The sequence below is a fragment of the Pecten maximus genome, unplaced genomic scaffold, assembly GCF_902652985.1.
Source record: "Pecten maximus unplaced genomic scaffold, xPecMax1.1, whole genome shotgun sequence".
Lineage (NCBI taxonomy): Eukaryota > Metazoa > Mollusca > Bivalvia > Pectinida > Pectinidae > Pecten > Pecten maximus.
The window spans coordinates 1-23282 of record NW_022979730.1 but is presented as its reverse complement, the minus strand read 5'-3'; the positions used below and the strand labels follow the sequence as shown (position 1 = coordinate 23282).

The window sequence follows — 23282 nt, the reverse complement described above, 5'->3', positions numbered from 1 at the left end:
CATAAATGTATGGAGAATACGAATTACTTGTAATGGTTATATGGGGCAAAGAAGTAATTCAAACAGTGTGAACAATAAGGCTAGTTAAATTTTCGAGGCAATCCGCCCCTTTATCAAAACACCTTTTTTTTTACCTTTTTTAAAAAAAGGGTAGCAGGTTTGGAGATTGGTAATCCAGTATCGTTCCTCCTACCTGGAATCAAACGAAACGTCGTTCCAGCGAAAGATACTGGATTACCAATCTCCAAACCTGCTACCCTCGGGGTATGAACGAACGTTAAAGACGTCTTCTGGATGTACTCTCCATCTGACCATTATATTTGACTATTCATGTAGTTAATTATTCAATTTGTTAAAATTTTCATAATTGCTGTACTTTTTGGGGCATCTATTCATTGTTGCTATTTGAGACTCACATTTAGTCGCCTCCCGCAATCATGCAACAGCATCTTGGTCCGAGTTGGCCCGAATCGTCTGTTTCCCGTAGCGTCCTGTAGGGACACTTCGGCATTCGTATTTCTTATATTTTCAGTCTTGATAAGTATTTGTAGTAGTTTTTTCACACCACTCTCTATAATTCTAATGATCTAAAACATATTTTTCTAAAGTTTTTCAGACTTTGTACACGATATTTAATCAATCACTGTAGAGGCGATAATGTAACATTTTTTATTCTGAAATCTGATATCAATGCAATGTCGTCCACTAGCAGTATTTAGGGACGAATCGTTTTTGAACTCTTCGATATACTTTCACGTGCGGGGGAATTCAAAATATCTAGAGCTGCCGTTGGTCGCATAGCGTTCTAGTGTTGAACATGATGCAGTCACGCTAGTATCCGCCTTCGGCCCACGTTTGCCGAAGGGTTCATTGTGGTTTCTCCAGTTACTAAAATATTATTCTTATTGTATTTTATTGTATATCCAGTACTTCTTATATATATTATGTGATTGTATTTGTAGTTTTTTGTGTTTTGATAAAGGGGCGGATTGCCTCGAAAATTTAACAAGCCTTATTGTTCACACTGTTTGAATTACTTCTTTGCCCCATATATATATATATATATATATGGGACAAAGAAGTAATTCAAACAGTGTATATATATATATTACATATTGATGTTTGAAATTCACAAATATGCTTTACCACGGGAAGATTTATCAATATCAGCATACAACTTTTGCATAAATTGATCTTTCAGAATGGTTTTTAGACGTAATTTGAGGTAATTTTTATTCATAGTGCAAATATTTTGATGTAACCAAACCTAACTTAATCCCGTACTATTAAGTATATTCTTAATATAAGAAATCCATTTGAAATTAGCAAAATCATTTACATGTAAATTCAACATAAGTTTATACATTAAACTTGATAATTTACTTTCACCTGTAATTAATTTATACCAGAACATTATCATTCTGGACTTAATTTCAACATTTACGGGCTATCTACCCGTTTCCCCATATACCATTATATTTTCTGTGGAACTACCAACATCTAAAATCTTTTTTACAGAATTGTACATGCAACTTCTCAACACATTAGCATTTTCAAACCCCCAAATCTCTGACGAGTATAAAAGTATGGGAGAGATTAAAGCATCAAACAATTTCAACTGTAGGTCTATTGGTAATATAATATTTCTATTTTTTCTGTATAATGCATACATTGCTTTTTGAGGCTGCTCGACAAGTTTTTTTCTCGCTTAACAGAAACTGCCATTATAATTAAACAGCAGTCCTAGACAAGCATAACTGAATTAAGTTGTGCAAAACGTCTTGAGAAGGTCGGGAAGATTCGACTAACTATCACTCCCCTCTCCCCATCTTTTCATGCCATTTTCCTATAATTACAAAAACGACTTACTCCAAAATGCTCCATTTATCCATATACATAGATACATTTTTTTTTCTAATCGATTAAGTATAATTGAATGCGTTCCAAATATTTATTTTCTGATCCTTCCCGATCCGGGCGGCAAATGTGAAACGGATACAATGGAAGGAAACAGAGATACCTAGGAGAATGAAACTTTGCACGGGATGTGATAAACATTTAGTACAAGTAGAAAGATTCGAATAGCGATCAAAATAAATTGTGCCGTCTGTGTCGGGGAAAATCGAAACCACGACCCTGCAGTAATTTAACTTTATATGTAGCTACCCCTCCCCCCTCCTGCCCCCCTCTCTCCTTTAAATAATACTATGTCTGATATGTCAATTATTATATTTTCATTTCTTTATCATATATTTATATTTACATTCCTAATGTGGTTTGCTGATATGAACATACCAAGTGAAAACAACAAACATATGACCATGAATAAACTATGAAAACCGTATGAAAACATTGTCTCTCGTGCAAAGCACCTGATTAATCGGGTCATATTTATACGCCATCGACAGTAAGACAGGAGGAGTAGCTTCCCTTGGATCGATAACGTTGGTACGAGATAAGTGTTAAAAATATTGAGAGAGCATATACATTTTAATTAATTATACCATAATTCAAGAATTAAATAATAAATAAACATTATACAAAATTAAACAAAAAAGACCGGAAAATGCGGAACGACATTAAAACAATGGCGTGGTGCATAGGCGGGATCTCCCGGCTGTTCTAATAATTTGGCGTTTCGTCGTATACATGACAAAACTTTTCTTTTTAATAGAATTTCTCGTTTTCTCGATATAAATTTTTTAAATCAAGGTTATGTAAATATATGAATTGAATAGATTTTTTTAAATTTTCATTGCGGCTATGAATACCAGTAGCTAGCTACATATTCTCCGAGGCGCGCTACCGCCAACGCTACCGTTACGGGATATGTCAATAAAAATATTTAAACTAAAACGAAAAAAGATAACTGTCCTGTGTATCCCACACTTCACTAAAGAGAGTAAAACGATCATTTTGTATATTACTTTTTCTTTTTTCAAAGATTACAACTTTTGTTTTTATCAAGATTAACCTTAAGTTTCTAAATGTTGATATGTAATCAAAGAGCTTTTAAATGTAACAGTTTTACATTAGACGGCCAAAAAATCAAAATTATTCTACCACTCTTTTTTCATAAAATTCACTGTGAAACATATTTAAGTGTATAACTTACTAAATTCTCATCGCATATATGCTATTGGTTTATTTTTAACTTACACTAATTGTTCACACTGTTTAGATCTTCAGACGGCATATCGATGAATCATTACAAAGCATTAGAACACATATCGGGGAATATATTTATTTATTTGTTTGTTTAGTAAATAATTCAACTAAATTTGATCAATTGAATATTTGAATAAATTCGAATCGTAATACTTCTCTCTTTGTCTCTCTGTCTCTCTGTTTCTCTCTCTCAGTCTCTCCCTCTCTCTCTCTTTCTCTCCAAATATAATTGTTAATGTTTCAAACGTCATGTCATCTTGTCTAAAAATGTAAAAAAAAAAATCATGATAATTGGGAAAGGGCTTCATATAAGTTTGAAAACTTGTTTCCAATCTCTTGTATATATTGATACAAATAAAATATGTTTAAATCAAAATATTTATTAATATTAATTCGTAGATTAAAAAGCTTATCCATAAGATGTTATTTTATGACAATCGGTACACCTCGCCTAGAAAATTACGAGGGGTTCCGATTGATATTAAGGCTGCTGGCTTAAACGTGGTTTCCATCGTACTTTTTGCCAAAAGCTTATATTATGTTCTCTTTTCAAAGTTTAAAAAGCACCGGGTAAAGCAGGATTTTTACTCGTTTTTAACGGTCTGGACACATACATCATATTGTATTCATAGAGCATATTGATTCTTTTATTGGTAGATATATACATTAAATACAAAACTGGCCTGCCCGAGTTTCCTCTGGCTCTGACACCATGTACATGTACATCAAACTGTTATCCGTTCTTGGAACAAAGATTCACACAACATATACAAGTGTACAATGTCTTTTTATAACAGCTGTTTTATTTATGTAATTATTGTGAAATTAACGAGGAATTAAACAAAAGAAACATTTATACCCTCCTGTCGGGAGGTTTTTGATGGTATTTGTAGGTAAAAAGTTTTCTTATTTTTTGTTGTTGATAAATTCAATCTTCCATGTGCTTTGAGTATTATATATCACAAGATAGGGTATTACTCGAAGTTTATTTTCCGCTAAATATTTTTCATCTATGACCTTTTGAACTAGGAAAGGTCGAAAGTCAAAGGTCTCAAAGATCACATTTTTTCGTTCGTTGTGTAGGCTGAGCCTATTTCAGTATATGTTGCTATGATTGAACACTCTATTCATTCAAGGGACTACCCTCTAGCCGGCTGCCCTATTAGCAGAAACTGAATATGATTATTTGATTAAAACAACAATTTCAATAATAAAACGTGGATTTGGGGTTGATAATTACCATCGTTTTCATCACTTTCAACTTCCACGGCCACAGCGTCTGGAGTGTCCTTGTCTGACGATGTGTCGCCTTCAGCATCCCATAATATATATACCGATCCTATATTTAGAAACATCACTCGAAGAAATCGATGATAGTAGAATTTTGATTTAAACATCACTCACTGTCTGTGTAATTCAATCCATGACGTTCGATTAAAAAAAAAATCCAACGTCACGCTACGTCACCTTTGCGCTTCAAGAAAACATCCTAGTTCTTTCTTGTTTTCGCCGCTTTTTGCTGATATAAATCCTTTTTACACCAAGAGATTTTCGTTTTTTTCTTTTGAGTGGTTTATTGACCAAAAACGTTAAGAAATTTCACACTGTTTTCTGCAATTTTTACCGACGTTTGTTCCAACAAAATACTGAGTGGTTCTGCTTAATCTTTTATAAAAAAAATAACTTATATAAAATTTACATGACAAAAACATAGAGAAATCACTTATTCCGTTGATTTTATAAAGGGGCATTTTGATACTGGATGACGTTATCGAAATCATGTCGGTACGATGGTACCGATGGGAACGGTGAGATGTTAACGAATGCAGGTTCTTTTAAAAGTGAAAAATATTTTTAATCAATAAACATTATGTTTACTCTTGTTTGTCTTATTTAGATTTTTAAGTAACTGAAAGCCTTTAAATACAGGTATCATCCGGAACTCCTCGTTTTTTTATGTATAGCCAACCCGAGGATGTTCCGAATTATACAGGTAACAATATGTGAACCGCTTTGAGATGCTATGTTGCTTTGATATAAATGTATATAGAACTAAATTACATTTTTTTGCACATAACATCACTGGTCTTTGGAGGAGAAAATGGTAGATATTCTATATCGTATTACAGTTTATGTTAATCATTTCAGCGTATTTTGTTCAATTGTTTGAATTTTTTTAAAGTTTATTTTACCGGTGGATTTCGGATTTAATCCACACAAAATTTATACCAATAGATTTTATATAGAAATTAATATTAGCTCAAAGGTTTGTTCATCTAGCTCAGTTTAACTATTGATTTTGTATTAGAATATTAATTTTTTTGAAAACATTGAATGAAATACTGTTTGAACTTTCTTAATCACAATGCTTTTTTAGTTCTCTGGGGCTATTTATAGCCCCGAGAACTATAGCCAGCGGTCGAAAATGTTGCTGTTTAGCACCTTAATAATCTACGACACACTTCACTAGTAAAAATCGTCGGTCATGTCTCGCCGGCCAGATGTCAGACATTTTATTTACGCCATGTGCTTTTTGGCGGGAACATTTTATCATGCTGTTTGTATATCAAAGCACAATGCATTGGAATTTCATGACTATTTCTATTTTTCGTCATTTTTGCATACCATGTCTACTGATGTGTGATGGCGTCATCGATATTTGATTATTATATGGCGAAGGATGGGCTTCCAAACGATGTATGAGCGACACTCGAAACTGCAGTATATTTTACCTGTTGTCTTTTACTTTCAACGGAAAAGAATTCCTTCATGTTTGCAGTCTTCTTTTTCATCAGAATATTTGGTGTTTTACATGTGAATTATCCTGACATTGCCTACGTCAGACGTCAGTACGTGACAACCAGCATATATGAAGATGCTGATTCGGCATGTTTCTAAATAATCCTGGCATGATCTTTCAAGTATGCGGCTTTTATAGGATGTGTTTGCTGTTTGATTTATTAACTATAAACAATACAGTTCCAGTCTGACAACTTGAATTTTACTTGTTCGGATCCCAATACAGATATTTGAACTCTCCATACAGATGTTGAACTCTCCATACAGAAATGCAGAACTGTTAAGTAATTTTTCATCAGCGACTTTATTAACAACATGTGAAGACTGTTTAAAACTTTGGTACAACTAATTATCAATTTAATGATATATACCTTTTATCGAGCCCTTGATTTATTGTTATTGATTATTATTGCTCTTTTGCCATTTCTCGATTATATTGCACAACATCATCGTTTTCCGAATGCTAGTGAATGCTTTTCTCAGATATATTATATCAGAAATATACTAATAATTAAGGGCGAAATCTCTGCTGATATTACTGTTGATTACATGTCATATTCGGTTTACATTTTCAAGGATGAGCATATATATAATTCATAAATCATACCAACTTTATACAGTTGATGAATGGCTACGGGCAATATAATATATTGTAGTACATTATAATGTTTTTGGAACTGTTGTGATGTTACGCTTGTAGTACTTTATGATAATTGATATTGTAGAATATTATGGTATGATATTGTGATTTTTATTGAAGAACCTTAAGGCCATGCTGAGGTATTTTTCATCATGTATATAAAGCTACGATAAGACTGATAGGGATAGATATAAAGCTGGCAGGTTAATGTATATTTTGTTGAATTATTGTAGGTTTTATTATGGTTCATTACTCTATAACTTTTAATCACATGGTCTTATGACGCAACATGATGATACTGCGAATGATAGTAGCAGTTAGTTGAGTATTGCCAGAACAAACTAAATTGATGTCATTTTAAATATGTGTTTTAAATCTTGAGCTTGGTAAAATGTCACTCTTGTTCAAATTGATATCCCTTTATAGCAAATTAAACCAGTATCTTAAAACTATCCATTATGTATGTAAATCTCTTTCATCTTTGCTATTTTGTCTGGAGGGTATACGTGTGATCCATAGTGCACGATGGAAAGTGTAAGTGTGAATGTTTGATATCTAATTGCATAGGATGAGATTGATTTTTGTACAATTTGTTAGTATTAAACAGTAAATTACATATATAAAAGACAGTCTTCAGAAGACAAAATAACTGTATACTTTTAAAATATTTGATTCAATATCATAGTAAGCTGCTTACTTTCATCTGTTTAATGTAATCTCTTACACCCATGGTAAAATTGTGTTATCCCAATTTTATTTTATGGGCGGGGATGTTGTGTATATGGTTGTATGGGTGTGATGAGATAACATAATATCTTGTAACAGTAAAGGCATATGATCTAGGGGAGATAATTTGGAACTCGAACTGTAAGAGTTCTTTCCCTTTATTGGAGTTCTCTTTGTAAGAGAACATGTTTCTTCAGATATAGATAAACGACTTGGAACGTGAAGACGTGTTTTTGTGTGTCATCATCATCATGTAAGCGAGCCCCCAAACACAAACTCACTTCAACAACAGAACATGAGCTTGCCGTTTACTTGAAGCTTGACTTTGAACACAGTTGCCTCTTTCGCTGGAGGGCAGCATACACCTTCCACGATTTTATCAAATAGATTTCCCCAGAAAGTGGAACCGCTCTAAACTCCAGCATCTTCATGCATGATATTGGACAAAATGAAAATCAGTTAAAGCACTTGATATCGACTACTCATTTTGTCATACAATAAAGCTGCTACCCGTATAGCAAGCACAGGCATATTTACGTCTACAACAGAGCCCTGTTCGATCGCAGTCAAAGTTACAGGTAGTGCAGTAGTGCGCTAACATCACAAACGTCCTTTGTATTATACGTGTAGACTGACTACAAGCAGTGCACACATACTGCATATAAACACACAGGTATGTGCAGTAGAGCGTTTCCCTTAACCGACACATGACATGACTATTATGAACAGTATCACTGCTGAGGACGATTTGGTTCTCATATTGAGTTTTTGACCCGGATTTGACCGACATTTGACCTACATTTGACCTGTATTTGTAATTGTATTACGGCTGTCGTTGATGAAGAAAACGTTTTCCTTCTGGAACACATCATCTCGTTATCTTTGTCAATTTTCAATTATTTATCAATTATATAAAGTCGTCAAGTAAATCCATATTTTGTTATTATTTTGCCCTGTTTTATTCGATTTTAAGTTAGAAATCCGCTTTTTGTTATTCTGGCGGTATTTGAAGAGTGACATATCCGACAAGTCACTGATGACAGGTTTGATTTGGTTTTGTTTATTTTGTTTAACGTCCAATTAACAGCTAAGGTCATTTAAGGACGGCCTCCCGTGCGTGCGACATGAATGTGTGTGGTGAGTGCGTATGTGTGCTTTGGGAGGCTGTGGTATGTTCATGTTAAGTCTCCTTGTGGTAGGCCGGAACCTCTGCCCAGACATACTGAAAACTCAAAAGTTCATGTTGAAAAACACCATTGTATCGAGTTTCACGGATGGTATCCTACTACATTCACAACAATATAACAGTATATTTAGCTGATGTCTAAGACTGATCCAGGATAATGTTGGCAATCTAAAGCATATAGGACAGGACTTAGACCCATATAAAGTGTAAAGTTGACAGTTCAGGATAAGTCAGGTATCCCTGAAAAGTCTGATAGACACGAGCAAAATATTTTATAAGCCAGACATATATCTTTTATACCAAATACAGGTCGACGATGTTATTTACACTCCGTAAAAGACACAGGGGATTTGGCTGATGTCCACGACCAGGTATTTAATGCTTACTGTTAAAAAGAAGAAGATTGTGTCATTTTGGGTGGTGTATTGCCAAAGTGGAAAAAACGGTAATCTGATATGGTAATTTGATGATTGCTGTTTTGATTGTTTCTAATTTTTCAATTTTGCAGATTTCTTGATGTAAATGATTCGAATCTGTTATGATACATGGAAGAATGTTTTCTAGCTTGTGTATGGACAGAGAGGTTGTGACTATGCTTAGTGAGACGCGAGATTTCAAAAATATCTTGGATATGGAAATTTAGTCATGGACTGTCTTACGCTTTAACCAAATAACTTAAATAAAAAAAAAAAACTTGTCATTATTTTGACCGAATTTTAATCTAGCCTTCCAAAACGTCTCAAAATGGCAGTACACATTAGGGAAGGTCCAAATACCTGTAGACTTAAACAAATTCTAAAGTCCCTGCGGTAGAAACATGTATACGGCCACCCATTTCTGACTGGAATATGCTGTTTCATGGTTTACTTGCTAAGACATACTCGACACAAGAACAGCTTACATATCAGACTTGCGATCTGAGGCGGCTTGCATGCACCACTGCACACTTCCCTGAATTCCACGAAGCCATTTGCCTCGTCGAACTCCCGCACTGTAGTGTTAAACAATACGGTTATCAGTGTATACGGTAGCCAACGTGTCTTAGCTGTGTATTGATTGCACAATATAGACCGGGTAGTTGCTCGATACTTTGTCTCTTTATAACAATTTTACCAACTTGTTTATTCCATTTATCAACAATACCCCTCATTACTTCATGGTGTTTTTGGTTGTCCGTTTTAAAAATAGGAGTATAGCGAAAGGGCTTGTATGCGTAGAGTTGAATTGGGGAAAATCATTCCCGATAATCCATGGGTTACATTCACTTTCGCTCTCTGCACCCCTGTGATATCATGACAAAATCGAAGGTACACCAATAGCTATTTGATTCTTGTCAGAAAAACACAGAAAAAACAACAACAAAAAACTGGCCATCACTAAGCTGATTTTCACTGAGGAGTGATAACCAAGTTCAAAGCCTGTCAATCGGATGATACGGTGACCTCGATATTCATTTGATCAAAAGATCAAAGCAGTCTTTTAGTTTTACCCACAAGATGGCGTTGACTGAACCCCCAATTCTGTCATGGTATCTTTCAGGGATGCTGGGAGCGAAAGTGAGTGTTCCGGTCTTTATTAATGTTACTTACAATATTTCGAGGTTTGATAATGGGTATGACAAAGAAACAACGAAAAGAGTGGATGATGAAAGTGGGATGTTGGGTAGAGCTTGTCGTTTACTTGAATATTGAATTTGAACTCAATGGCCTCTTCCTCTGGAGGACAGCATACACATTCCACGATTTTACATGGCATTTATCAAATAGATTTCCTCAGAAAGCGAAACCGCTCCAAGTTCCAGCATCCTCACACATGATATTGGACAAAATGAAAATCAGTTGAAGCGCTTGATATCGACTACTCATTTTGTCATACAATAAAGCTGCTACCCGTATAGCAAGCACAGACATATTTACGTCTATATCAGAGCCCTGTTCGATAGCGGTTCTTAAGTTACCAGTGCTGCGCAAACGTCACGGACGCATGCACACATGCCCTATATATTTAACACGTAGACTGCAAGCAGTGCACGCATACACACAGGTATGTGAAGTAGAGTATTTCCCTTAACCGACACACAGAGAATGGCAATGTCATTACCGTGTCCAAGTTCCACATCAAGGTCTCTTAACTGTGAGCACGAGGGTCTCTATTCTATGATGGCCGATAGCGGCCGACAAAACACTCCCATAAGTAAAAGGTACGATGGCCGATATCAGCCGTCACGTTACTCGCATTTATGTGATGCGAGTAACCTGACATAGTAAAAATCGGATGACGGGTTACTAGCATGTGATGCAAGTAACCTGACATAGTGAAAATCACATGACAGGTTACTAGCATGTGATGCGAGTAACCTGACATAGTAAAAATCACATGACAGGTTACTAGCATGTGATGCGAATAACCTGACATAGTAAAAATTACATGACGGGTTACTAACATGTGATGCGAGTAACCTGACATAGTAAAAATCACATGACGGGTTACTAGCATGTGATGCGAGTAACCTGACATAGTAAAAATCACATGACGGGTTACTAGCGTGTGATGAGAGTAACTGTACACAGTCGCGAATGAGATGACTGTACACTTACAAAATTCATTAACATTCCAGAGTATAGTTTTACTAGACCTTTCAAAAGAGGTTATCATGGCGACTGTAGAAAATGGTTTTATAAGCCAAGGTGTGGCATGTACACTGTATATACAATGGAGCTCGTGTAGTCTTGTCAATTCATTATTTGACCACAGACTAATTGCAACAGATTTTTTTGATTTTTCCTGTAGATTGGTATATTTATGTGATAGAAAAAAAATGCCCTAAAATCTAAATTGGGGGAAATGGTTTTATTCACCAAATAGAATTGAGGAAATAAGAGAAATTGACCAATATTATACACTTGAGTGACATTGGACGAGAGATTTTGTATGCAACACAAATAGACTAAAATAGTCAATTGGAACTATATGTACTATACTGTACAAAGCCACCTGTCATGTGTTTTTTTACTATGTCAGGTTACTCGCATCACATGCTAGTAACCCGTCATGTGATTTTTACTATGTCAGGTTACTCGCATCACATGTTAGTAACCCGTCATGTGATTTTTACGATGTCAGGTTACTCGCATCACATGCTAGTAACCTGTCATGTGATTTTTACTATGTCAGGTTACTGGCATCACATGCTAGTAACCCGTCATGTGATTTTTACTATGTCATGTTACTCGCATCACATGCTAGTAACCCGTCATGTGATTTTTACTATGTCAGGTTACTCGCATCACATGCTAGTAACCCGTCATGTGATTTTTACTATGTCAGGTTACTCGCATCACATAAATGCGGGTAACGTGACGGCTGATATCGGCCATCGTAAAAAGGTGTTCTGTCTGACACTTTGTCAATTCACTAGGAGACAGTTTACACATTTTGTAAAAAAAGTGAACTGTCATGACACTTTGTCAATTTATGCCGGCAGTTTACATTTTTTACTTTCACAAAATAAACATCTGGGGGAGGAGATGAGGTAGTTACAGTTAAGGTGTGCTTGGAGGGGAGGGGAGGGGGTATATGACTATATTACGAGACTCGAGAGCTGAGAACAATGCTTTACGTGCGATAAGTGATAAAGGCAAATATACACATACGACATAGCCGCCAAATAGAGAAGTTATGGAAAATTCCGTATGAAAGAATTATAGTTATTTGAAAACAATGATATTATCATTATAACATGATTAAAAAGATGTTTACTTTCTTTCACAAAATAATCATCTGGGACAGTTAAGGTGGGCGGGGCGGAGGGCTGGGGGAACGGGGGTGGGAGTTGTAAGATTATATTAAGAGCAAAATACACCGCTAGGTGTGTTGTTCCCATGCACTCTGTTGACCTTTGCATATCTTAGATTTTTACGGTATAAACTCATGCACAGCTTATCTTAAACCAATATCACTGTTTATAAGAAGAACTCGCCGTTTAATGAGTATGGTATCTAGTTATTGGCGATTTAAAGTTTATATACCAAACTTGCGGAAATGCTTCTCAATAATTACGGATGACAATGATATGGTATGGCATACACCCTCAATTGCATGGAGTTATAACATATAATATACTATTAAGCTGATTTACGATTCGTTATATATAACTTATTCAACAGTTATTATGATAGCTAAGGATAACATGTGAACAAATGGTGTAGGTAAAATCCGTCAACTGCTTATTCGAATACATTTGTACATTAAAAACGATATAAATTGCAATAGGGTCTTAAATGAGTTTTTCTTTCTTGTGAAACGGGTCTTAGAATTTTTTAGTTTGCGAGCAATGGAGAGCATATACTTAGAGACGGGTTTTAAAGTCAAAATGCGGAGGTCAATATCAAACAGACCACCTTTTTGTTTCGATTGTCAATTCATGACGTCACAGCATTGTCCATATTATGACGTCAAAATCGATTTATGACTGGCGCAGCCAATGGAAAACTCCAATGTATATCATACTAGTGACACGAAAAAAATTTACATGGGCGATTTCACCGGGAAATAGACCGATTACGTGATGAGTAATATAGATAAACTAATAAGGAAGTGTTACAGTTTATAATACGAGTATAACTGATATACAATACCTGTAATACACCAATAATAGATCAGGGGAAATCTTTTTAATCATGTTTTAATAATAATATCATTGTTTTCAAATAACTATAATTCTTTAATATGGAATTTTCCATAACTTCTCTATTTGGCGGCTATGTCGTATGTGTATTTGCCTTTATCACTTATCGCACATAAGGCATTGTTCTCAGCTCTTGAGTCTCGTAATATAATCCTATACCCCCACCCAGCCCACCTTAACTGTAACTACCTCCTCTCCTCCCCCAGAAGTTTATTTTGTGAAAGTAACAATGTAAACTGCCCGCATGAATTGACAAAGTGTCATGACAGTTCACTTTTTTTACAAAATGTGTAAACTGTCTCCTAGTGAATTGACAAAGTGTCAGACAGAACACTTTTTACTTATGGGAGTGTTTTGTCGGCCGCTATCGGCCATCGTACTATTCTGCAGCGGTAGAAAGTAGGTCAGCTAAGGAAAGGTGTTTTTTGTGCACCAAATACTATTTTCATTTATTTTTTAAATAGCCCACAGACAGCAGCGATATTTCAGTGAATGTGGCGGAATACTCGTACTTCATGGTTACTTCAAACACCTCTGCAGAGTTTCGCCAGTCGGAGCGAATTTTCACATTTCACTTTGAAAATCGCCCTTTCTCTGTTACAAAGCAATTTTCTCTGGCAAACTTAAGTTGTATCAGTCGACCTTTGTAAGTGAACATAGCAGATTATTTGTCGTGTTTCTTGTGGCTGTATAATTTCAGATTAAGGAATGTTTATTATCTGCTTTTCATGTGGATATATGGTGAACCTTGAGGTCTCTAAACAAGTTAAAAATTTCAGCTTCTCCATGCCGACATTTCCAAACAGACCAATTCTTTTCAGTATTTAATGATACTTAAACTTACTAAATCGTTTTACAGTGTAAAATCTATACTAACATATGTTAATACAAGTTTATATCAACGTTACTGTATCTTGAAGGTCAAAAATAGAGACCTTGTAGGAGAACACGGAGCGCGTTTGTGATTGTGACAAAAGTATAGCTCAAATCAGAGCTGCACAATCTATGTATATTGTGGCATAGATGAGTGCAGTTTAGCGAAGAGAATGGGTACTGTACTAAGACAGTCAATTCGGCCCACTATTGAAAAGGGGCAATTTTGCGTCAAACCCTCAGGTCGGCGTTTTGACAATGAATTATCTCGTTTCAATTAACCTGACACTTCAAACGTATAAGACGAACATAGATAAAACAAATCAGTTGATAATTCATTAGCTAACAAACATATTTTACGCACGAATGCACCGCTGCACACATGCCGCAATTCCACGAAGAACCATTTGCTTCGTCGAACTCCTGTTCTATAGTATATTGTTACTAGTAAACAAGACGGCTACCAGCGTGGCGTAGCTGTGTTTACCTGGCACAACATAGACCGGGACTACAATCTCCATTTCATTCAGCAAGCCTTCAAAGCGACGGTAAGCTTTTATGATTACAGTATGTTGAATATCTAAATTTTATATTGATACACGAAAGAATGCCCATAAACATTTATTTTCTTTTAAAATATGAGCACATGTTTTGTGTAACAATATAAACAAGAAATATCTTTAGAAAAGATAAACGGCATAGTTTTAATGCTGGTGGTTATAATGTAAAAACTACTGGTGAAATAAATTAATGAACTACATTTTAATTAATAAATACGCAGTTTCAGCACGGATAACAAAACTATATCAGTTTGAATCATTTTTGGTGATAATAGGACTGCAAATGTGTCATTTGAATAGATGCATCCACTTATTCAGCTTGCATTCAATTTAAAAGGGACATCACGATAAACGTTGCAATTTTCACTGAATGTACGCGTTTTGTTCCTTTCCAGTTATGTTTCTGTGCTGTCCCAATGTTCACAGGCAATCCCTATGTCCAGCTTGACCACTCGATTTAGTTGGGAATCCCCCTCTTAATTTAGCGCGGAAATTATTTTTAAATTATTACGTGACTGTTTTGAAATCGTGGCAACACAAACAGACGATAGTTTACAAGGCGATATTTATATTCTGTCTGGGTTAGTTGGATAACGATATTATACAGTGGTTTAAATGTTAAATAACACGTGCTGTATATATTACGGCACACATATTTATGTGTAAATAAATGTAAACACAGTAATGACAACAAAACATTTCGGTATACGATAACTGGAAATGTGTGTAACACTTCCATTAGGTTTGAAAAAGTTAAACATGTGGATTAAAATACTGAAAAGTTTTGTGTTAAGATAAGTTTTTAAACAGAGTATGTAACATAAACACACATCTATCACTCTAGTCTGAGTTTCCTATGATCCTAACACCAGACATTCGTCATTTTGATGAACATAAATACCAAACCAGGAATCTGTAAAAAACATTTAATGTCCGGTATTAGGGTGAGAGGAAACTCAGGCTACCCTCCACTCACAAACTGAATGGAAAACTTGAAAAAAAACCCAAAACCCCCCCAGAATTTTGCCAGTTTGTTACTGTTGACTTCTCCGTTAGAATGTTTATAATCTAGATCTGTTTAGACTTGAATTTCAATTTTTGCTTTGGTCTGTTTCTGAGGTATCAGTGCAAATGGATAAGGTAATGTTTTATGGCTTATGTTTCAGATGGGGGAGGCCGGTATTGCCTTCATTGGATATATTCTGGCAATATCGCTGACAGTCACATCCTTCCAGAACATTGGTAGTATCTGGGATGAAGTCCAAACAAGGAAAAACCCGTGTCGTGACACAACATGCGGGAAAGGGCAGAATGTCTGCGAATGCTTCCTGACAGTTTCCCACCGCCTTACCATGATGATAGAGGAGGAGCGGTCTCTAGTTGTTCCTAGAGGAGGCCAGCTTTATGAGTATAACAAACGAAATGAGCCTATCATAAAAGCAGACCAAATACCGTACATCTTGACGGCAGATGCCAACAATTCTCGACTCGTAATTAGCGTAAATCGGCTTTTCCCAGGACCACAGATCACGGCGTATGAGGACCAGACCTTGATCATCCACGTCCGAAACCTGATGGACACAGATAGTACTACGGTCCACTGGCATGGAATGCACCAACAGGGATCAACTTATGCGGATGGCGTTGCCATGGTATCCCAATGTCCACTAGGACACGGCCAGGAGTTTACTTACAAGTTTAAGGCCAAGCCGCATGGCACCAGTTTTTACCATGCCCACATCGGTGATCAGAGAACAATGGGTTTGTATGGAGCTATTGTTGTATATCCAAAACGGGAACTTCCGTCAGAAACAAGAGACGAACATGTTGTCATGCTGCAGGACTGGAACCACGAAGACGACGCATCCACATTATATCAACGCATGTTGTACGGTGTATATGACCAAAGGAAGAACATGCCGTACAATACAACGTTCTCGGTCGACGGTGGCATGTACAGTAGATACAGATACCATTCGGGATTGGTGAATGGGAAAGGTCGTTACTACAAGAGTCCTACTAAACATAACGAGGCTCCACTGACTGAATTTGATGTGGCTCCAAATAGGAACTACACCTTCAGAGTGATTAGTGCAGCCACTCTTTATCCATTCCGTGTGTACGTGGAAGGCCACCCGAAAATAACAGTTGTTGCCTCGGACGGATTCGCATTGAAACCCATGATTGTGGAATCGTTCATCATCAATCCAGGAGAAAGATATGATTTCGTACTGTTCACAGACAAGTTAGAGAAACCAAAAGGTAACTATTTACTTGTTGCACAGACACTGGAAGTCGAAAGTGAAATCACTAAAAGAGGCGAGTACCACGTTGCGGAAGCCATCATTCATTACATAGGAAGTACCCGGAACTTAAACCCAGGTAAGGCCAGTAAAAATCCGTGTACCTCGACAGACAAATGCGTGATATTTAACTGTCCCTATCTTTTTCCTGCAAGAAAAAATGAAATTTGTTTGACATATAATGACGCCAGAACAGATGATTTCAATTCTCGGCCGCAAGATGTCAGCACCATCGATGAGGAGTACTTTTTTAATTTTGCTTTTCCGGGGCCTGTTGGCTATATGGAAGGATGGGTGAATGGCCGTCAATTTGTACCTCCTGTGGCTCCTATCTACTCACAGCCCGAAGACGTCAACACTGTCTGTGATCTGAATTGTGAGGACACAACATGCAGATGTACATACACACAGGAAATAGAGAATGGAAAGGTATACCAATTTACACTGACCAACCTCGGAAATGGGAAAGGGTGGTCACATCCGGTGCATTTACACGGACATTCATTTTACATCATGAAGATGGGGTTCGGACAGTACAATGCCAGTGGCTTTTTGATTGATTCAACCCCGGATATATCATGTTCGCGCGGATCAAAGGGATATTGTAACAGTCCTATATGGGCTAACGCCAGCTGGAATGGAGGAAATGTACCGGGACTTGTCCTTGATAACACTGCACAGAAAGACACCATCATCGTTCCCACGCACGGATACGTCGTGATCAGATTCAAGGCAGACAACCCAGGGGCCTGGTTCTTTCATTGCCATATCGACCTCCACAACACTAACGGAATGGGGATGGTGATTATTGAATCTCCCGTGAATTATCCGAAGGTTCCGAATGATTTCCCGGTTTGCGGAGATTTTAAAGAGGAAAATGATGATGATGACAACAACAAAGATGGTAAGTATGATGAAACATACTTAAATTTAGAAGAAAAAAAATGAAGTAGCTAATGTCCTAAATGCAGATCTATGTTTTTAAATTTAATTTTATATTAAAGAATATCAAAGAAAATGTTAAACGATACCAACCTTATAATTTCATGTAATTCTTACCCAATAAGCTTCTTTTTATGTGTTTGCTGTGTGTGTCTCTCAATGATCATTTTTAGGCGGTGTCTCCTTGTAGTAGCTGGTGGCTACTTCACTGAACAACATATGGAATGCCCACCGCATGCCATCTAGAGCAATAAATGTATAGTGGCTTGCTCAAAAAATCGTATGCACATGCTGCCCGTTTCCAGTTACAAGTTACAACGGCCGACGCTCTAACCACTAAGCCATCATAGCCCCTTACCCAATTAACATCTATCATTACGTGTTGTATTGGTTCTTCTTATGTTGAAAATATTATTTCAGAGTCGGGACCCGGATTTGGAGCCGGAATAGGCGCAGGCATAGGAATTTCCGTAGGTGTCGCTCTTCTGATTGGCCTAGGCATATGTATCGTAATGAGAAACAAACAATCGCAAGAGGAGGTCTGAATACTTGTAGACTCAGGGACAATATACATGTAATGTGCAACAAGAGGTCAACAAAAACTACAATAGCATAATACAATGTATTATTTTGTACAGAATAGTGAAACACATAAATTTAGACAAAGTTTGTTGTATACACTGGATAAAAGTTTGTTCAATACAGGATGGTAAATTCAATCATACAATAGTACTTATGATATTAACATGTTTGTTTTTAAAACAAATCATTTCAATATCTTAACAATATATATATATAGGTCAAAGAAGTAATATGAACAGTATAATCCAGATAACACTGGATCCTCACATAAATGTATGGAGAATACGAATTACTTGTAATGGTTATATGGGGCAAAGAAGTAATTCAAACAGTGTGAACAAAAAGGCTAGTTAAATTTTCGAGGCAATCCGCCCCTTTATCAAAACACCTTTTTTTTTTACCTTTTTTAAAAAAAGGGTAGCAGGTTTGGAGATTGGTAATCCAGTATCGTTCCTCCTACCTGGAATGAAACGAAACGTCGTTCCAGCGAAAGATACTGGATTACCAATCTCCAAACCTGCTACCCTCGGGGTATGAACGAACGTTAAAGACGTCTTCTGGATGTACTCTCCATCTGACCATTATATTTGACTATTCATGTAGTTAATTATTCAATTTGTTAAAATTTTCATAATTGCTGTACTTTTTGGGGCATCTCTTCATTGTTGCTATTTGAGACTCACATTTAGTCGCCTCCCGCAATCATGCAACAGCATCTTGGTCCGAGTTGGCCCGAATCGTCTGTTTCCCGTAGCGTCCTGTAGGGACACTTCGGCATTCGTATTTCTTATATTTTCAGTCTTGATAAGTATTTGTAGTAGTTTTTTCACACCACTCTCTATAATTCTAATGATCTAAAACATATTTTTCTAAAGTTTTTCAGACTTTGTACACGATATTTAATCAATCACTGTAGAGGCGATAATGTAACATTTTTTATTCTGAAATCTGATATCAATGCAATGTCGTCCACTAGCAGTATTTAGGGACGAATCGTTTTTGAACTCTTCGATATACTTTCACGTGCGGGGGAATTCAAAATATCTAGAGCTGCCGTTGGTCGCATAGCGTTCTAGTGTTGAACATGATGCAGTCACGCTAGTATCCGCCTTCGGCCCACGTTTGCCGAAGGGTTCATTGTGGTTTCTCCAGTTACTAAAATATTATTCTTATTGTATTTTATTGTATATCCAGTACTTCTTATATATATTATGTGATTGTATTTGTAGTTTTTTGTGTTTTGATAAAGGGGCGGATTGCCTCGAAAATTTAACAAGCCTTATTGTTCACACTGTTTGAATTACTTCTTTGCCCCATATATATATATATATATGGGACAAAGAAGTAATTCAAACAGTGTATATATATATATTACATATTGATGTTTGAAATTCACAAATATGCTTTACCACGGGAAGATTTATCAATATCAGCATACCACTTTTGCATAAATTGATCTTTTAGAATGGTTTTTAGACGTAATTTGAGGTAATTTTTATTCATAGTGCAAATATTTTGATGTAACCAAACGTAACTTAATCCCGTACTTTTAAGTATATTCTTATTATGAGAAATCCATTTGTAATTCGCAAAATCATTTACATGTAAATTCAACATAAGTTTGTACATTAAACTTGATAATTTACTTTCACCTGTAATTAACTTATACCAGAACATTATCATTCTGGACTTAATTTCAACATTTACGGGCTATCTACCCGTTTCACCATATACCATCATATTTTCTGTGGAACTACCAACATCTAAAACCTTTTTTACAGAATTGTACATGCAACTTCTCAACACATTAGCATTTTCAAACCCCCAAATCTCTGACGAGTATAAAAGTATGGGAGAGATTAAAAAATCAAACAATTTTAACTGTAGGTCTATTGGTAACACAATATTTCTATTTTTTTTGTATAATGCATCCATTGCTTTTTGAGGCTGCTCGACAAGTTTTTTTCTCGCTTAACAGTAGCTGCCATTATAATAAAACAGCAGTCCTAGACAAGAAAAACTGAATAAATGTGCAAAACTTCTTGGGAAGGTCGGCAAGATTCGACTAACTATCACTTTCTAACTCCCCCTCTCCCAATCTTTTCATGACATTTTCCTATAATTACAAAAACGACTTAATCCAAAATGCTCCATTTATCCATATAATATATAAATGTGTTTTTTTTCTAATCGATTAAGTATGATTGAATTCATTCCAAACATTTATAGGTCGTGTTTCTGATCCTTCCCGATCTGGGCGGCACATGTGAAACGGATATAATAGAAGGAAACAGAGATACCCAGGAGAATGAAACTTTGCACGGGATGTGATGAACATTTAATACAAGCAGAAAGATTTGAATAGCGATCAGACTAACTTGTGCCGTCTGTGTCGGGGAAAATCGGAACCACGACCCTGCAGTCATTTAACTTTATATACATGTACCTACCCCTCCCGGCCTCTCCTGCTCCCCCTCTCTCTCCTATAAATAGCATTATTTCTGATATGTCAATTATCATATTTTCATTTCTTTGTCATATTTTTGAATACATGTATTTGTATATACCTTCATGTGACTTATGTTATTGTTTATCATTGTGTTATTATTATGGGAGAAGTAGTTTATATGTTGGTAAAACTTGATGACTAATCCCTTTGTCATTTTATGTCAATAAAAATATTTTAACTAAAACTAAAAAAGATAACTGTCCTGTGTATCCAATACTTCACTAAAGAGAGTAAAACGAACATTTTGTATATTCTTTTTTCTTTTTTCAAAGATTACAACTTTTGTTTTATTAAGATTAACCTAAAGTTTCCAAATGGTTGAGATGTAATCAAATAGCTTTTAAATGTAATACACATGTTCTAGGTTTACAAAACGATTATATTTATTAATATCAATTCGTAGATTAAAAAAGCTTATCCATGAAGGTGTTATTTTAGGACAATCGGAACGCCTCGTCTAGAAAATTACGAGGGGTTCCGATTGATTTTAAGACTGCTCGCTTAAACTTGGTTTCCATCGTACTTTTTGACATAAGCTCATATAATGTTTTCTTTCCAAAGTTTAAAAAGCACTTTACCGGGTAAAGCAGGAATTATACTCGTTTTTAACGGTCTGGACACATATTCGTAGAGCATATTGATTCTTTTATTGGTCGATTAAATACATTAAATACAAAACTGGCCTGCCCGAGTTTTCTCTGGCCCTGACACCATGTACACCAGACATGATGTCAGGGTCAGATGAAAATCGGGCTAAAAAGAGGTAAATATTCGTTATCCGTCCTTGGAACAAAGATTCACATAACATATACAAGTGTACAATGTCTTTTTATTTCATTTACCTACTGATGAACTTAAAACAGCTGTATTATTTATGTAATTATTGGGAAATTAACGAGGAAAAACAATAAAAATATTTACACCCTCCTGTCGGGAGGTTTTTGATGGTATTTGTAGGTAAAAAGTTTTCTTATTTTTGTTGTTGATATTCAATTCAATCTTCCACGTGCTTTGAGTATTATATATCACAAGATAGGGTATTACTCGAAGTTTATTTTCCGTTAAATATTTTTCATCTATGACCTTTTGAACTAGGAAAGGTCGAAAGTCAAAGGTCTCAAAGATCACATTTTTTCATTCGTTGTGAAGGCTGAGCCTATTTCAGTATATGTTGCTATGATTGAACATTCTATTCATTCAAGGGACTACCCTCCAGCCGGCTGCCCTATTAGCAGAAACTGAATATGATTATTTGATTAAAACAACAATTGCAATAATAAAACGTGGATTTGGGTTTGATAATTACCATCGTTTTCATCACTTTAAACTTCCACGGCAACAGCGTTTGGAGGTGTCGCCTTCAGCATCCCATAATATATATACCGATCCTATATTTAGAAACATCACTCGAAGAAATCGATGATAGTAGAATTTTGATTTAAACATCACTCACTGTCTGTGCAATTCAATCCATGACGTTCGATTAAAAAAAAATCCAACGTCACGCTACGTCACCTTTGCGCTTCAAGAAAACATCCTAGTTCTTTCTTGTTTTCGCCGCTTTTTGCTGATATAAATCCTTTTTACACCAAGAGATTTTCGTTTTCGTTTATTGACCAAAAACGTTAAGAAATTTCACACCGTTTTCTGCACTTTTTACCGACGTTTGTTCCAACAAAATACTGAGTGGTTCTGCTTAATCTTTTATAGAAAAATAACTTACATAAAATTTACATGACAAAAACATACAGAAATTACTTATTCCGTTGATTTTATAAAGGGGCATTTTGATACTGGATGACGTTATCGAAATCATGTCGGTACGATGGTACCGTTGGGAACGGTGAGATGTTAACGAATGCAGGTTCTTTTAAAAGTGAAAAATATTTTTAATCAATAAACATTATGTTTACTCTTGTTTGTCTTATTTAGATTTTTAAGTAACTGAAAGCCTTTAAATACAGGTATCATCCGGAACTCCTCGTTTTTTTATGTATAGCCAACCCGAGGATGATCCGAATTATACAGGTACTAATATGTGAACCGCTTTGAGATGCTATGTTGCTATGATATAAATGTATATAGAACTAAATTAAATTTTTTGCACTCAACATCACTCGTCTTTGGAGGAGAAAATGGTAGATATTCTATATCGTATTACATTTTATGTTAATCATTTCAGCGTATTTTGTTCAATTGCATGATTTTTTTTAAAAGTTTATTTTACCGGTGGATTTCGGATTTAATTCACACAAAATTTATACCAATAGATTTTATATAGAAATTAATATTAGCTCAAAGGTTTGT

General features: G+C 35.8%; 1 protein-coding gene across 1 annotated transcript; it reads left to right on the top strand.

Annotated features, from left to right (window-relative positions):
- Positions 1-10015: 10015 nt before the first annotated feature.
- LOC117319142 (laccase-4-like) lies at positions 10016-18468 on the top strand. The gene is made up of 3 exons (XM_033873991.1): positions 10016-10075; positions 15806-17846; positions 18305-18468. Exons 1-3 carry the CDS (start codon positions 10016-10018, stop codon positions 18427-18429), a joined length of 2226 nt encoding a protein of 741 aa, XP_033729882.1. The 3' UTR covers positions 18430-18468.
- Positions 18469-23282: the final 4814 nt, after the last annotated feature.

Bases quoted from the DNA above. Each gene is read 5' to 3' on its own strand.
- LOC117319142 (XM_033873991.1), top strand. From the start codon at position 10,016: ATGGCGTTGACTGAACCCCCAATTCTGTCATGGTATCTTTCAGGGATG. The intron at 10,076-15,805 runs GTGAGTGTTCCG...CTTATGTTTCAG, and splicing joins CAGGGATGCTGGGAGCGAAA to ATGGGGGAGGCCGGTATTGC. The intron at 17,847-18,304 runs GTAAGTATGATG...ATATTATTTCAG, and splicing joins TGATGACAACAACAAAGATG to AGTCGGGACCCGGATTTGGA.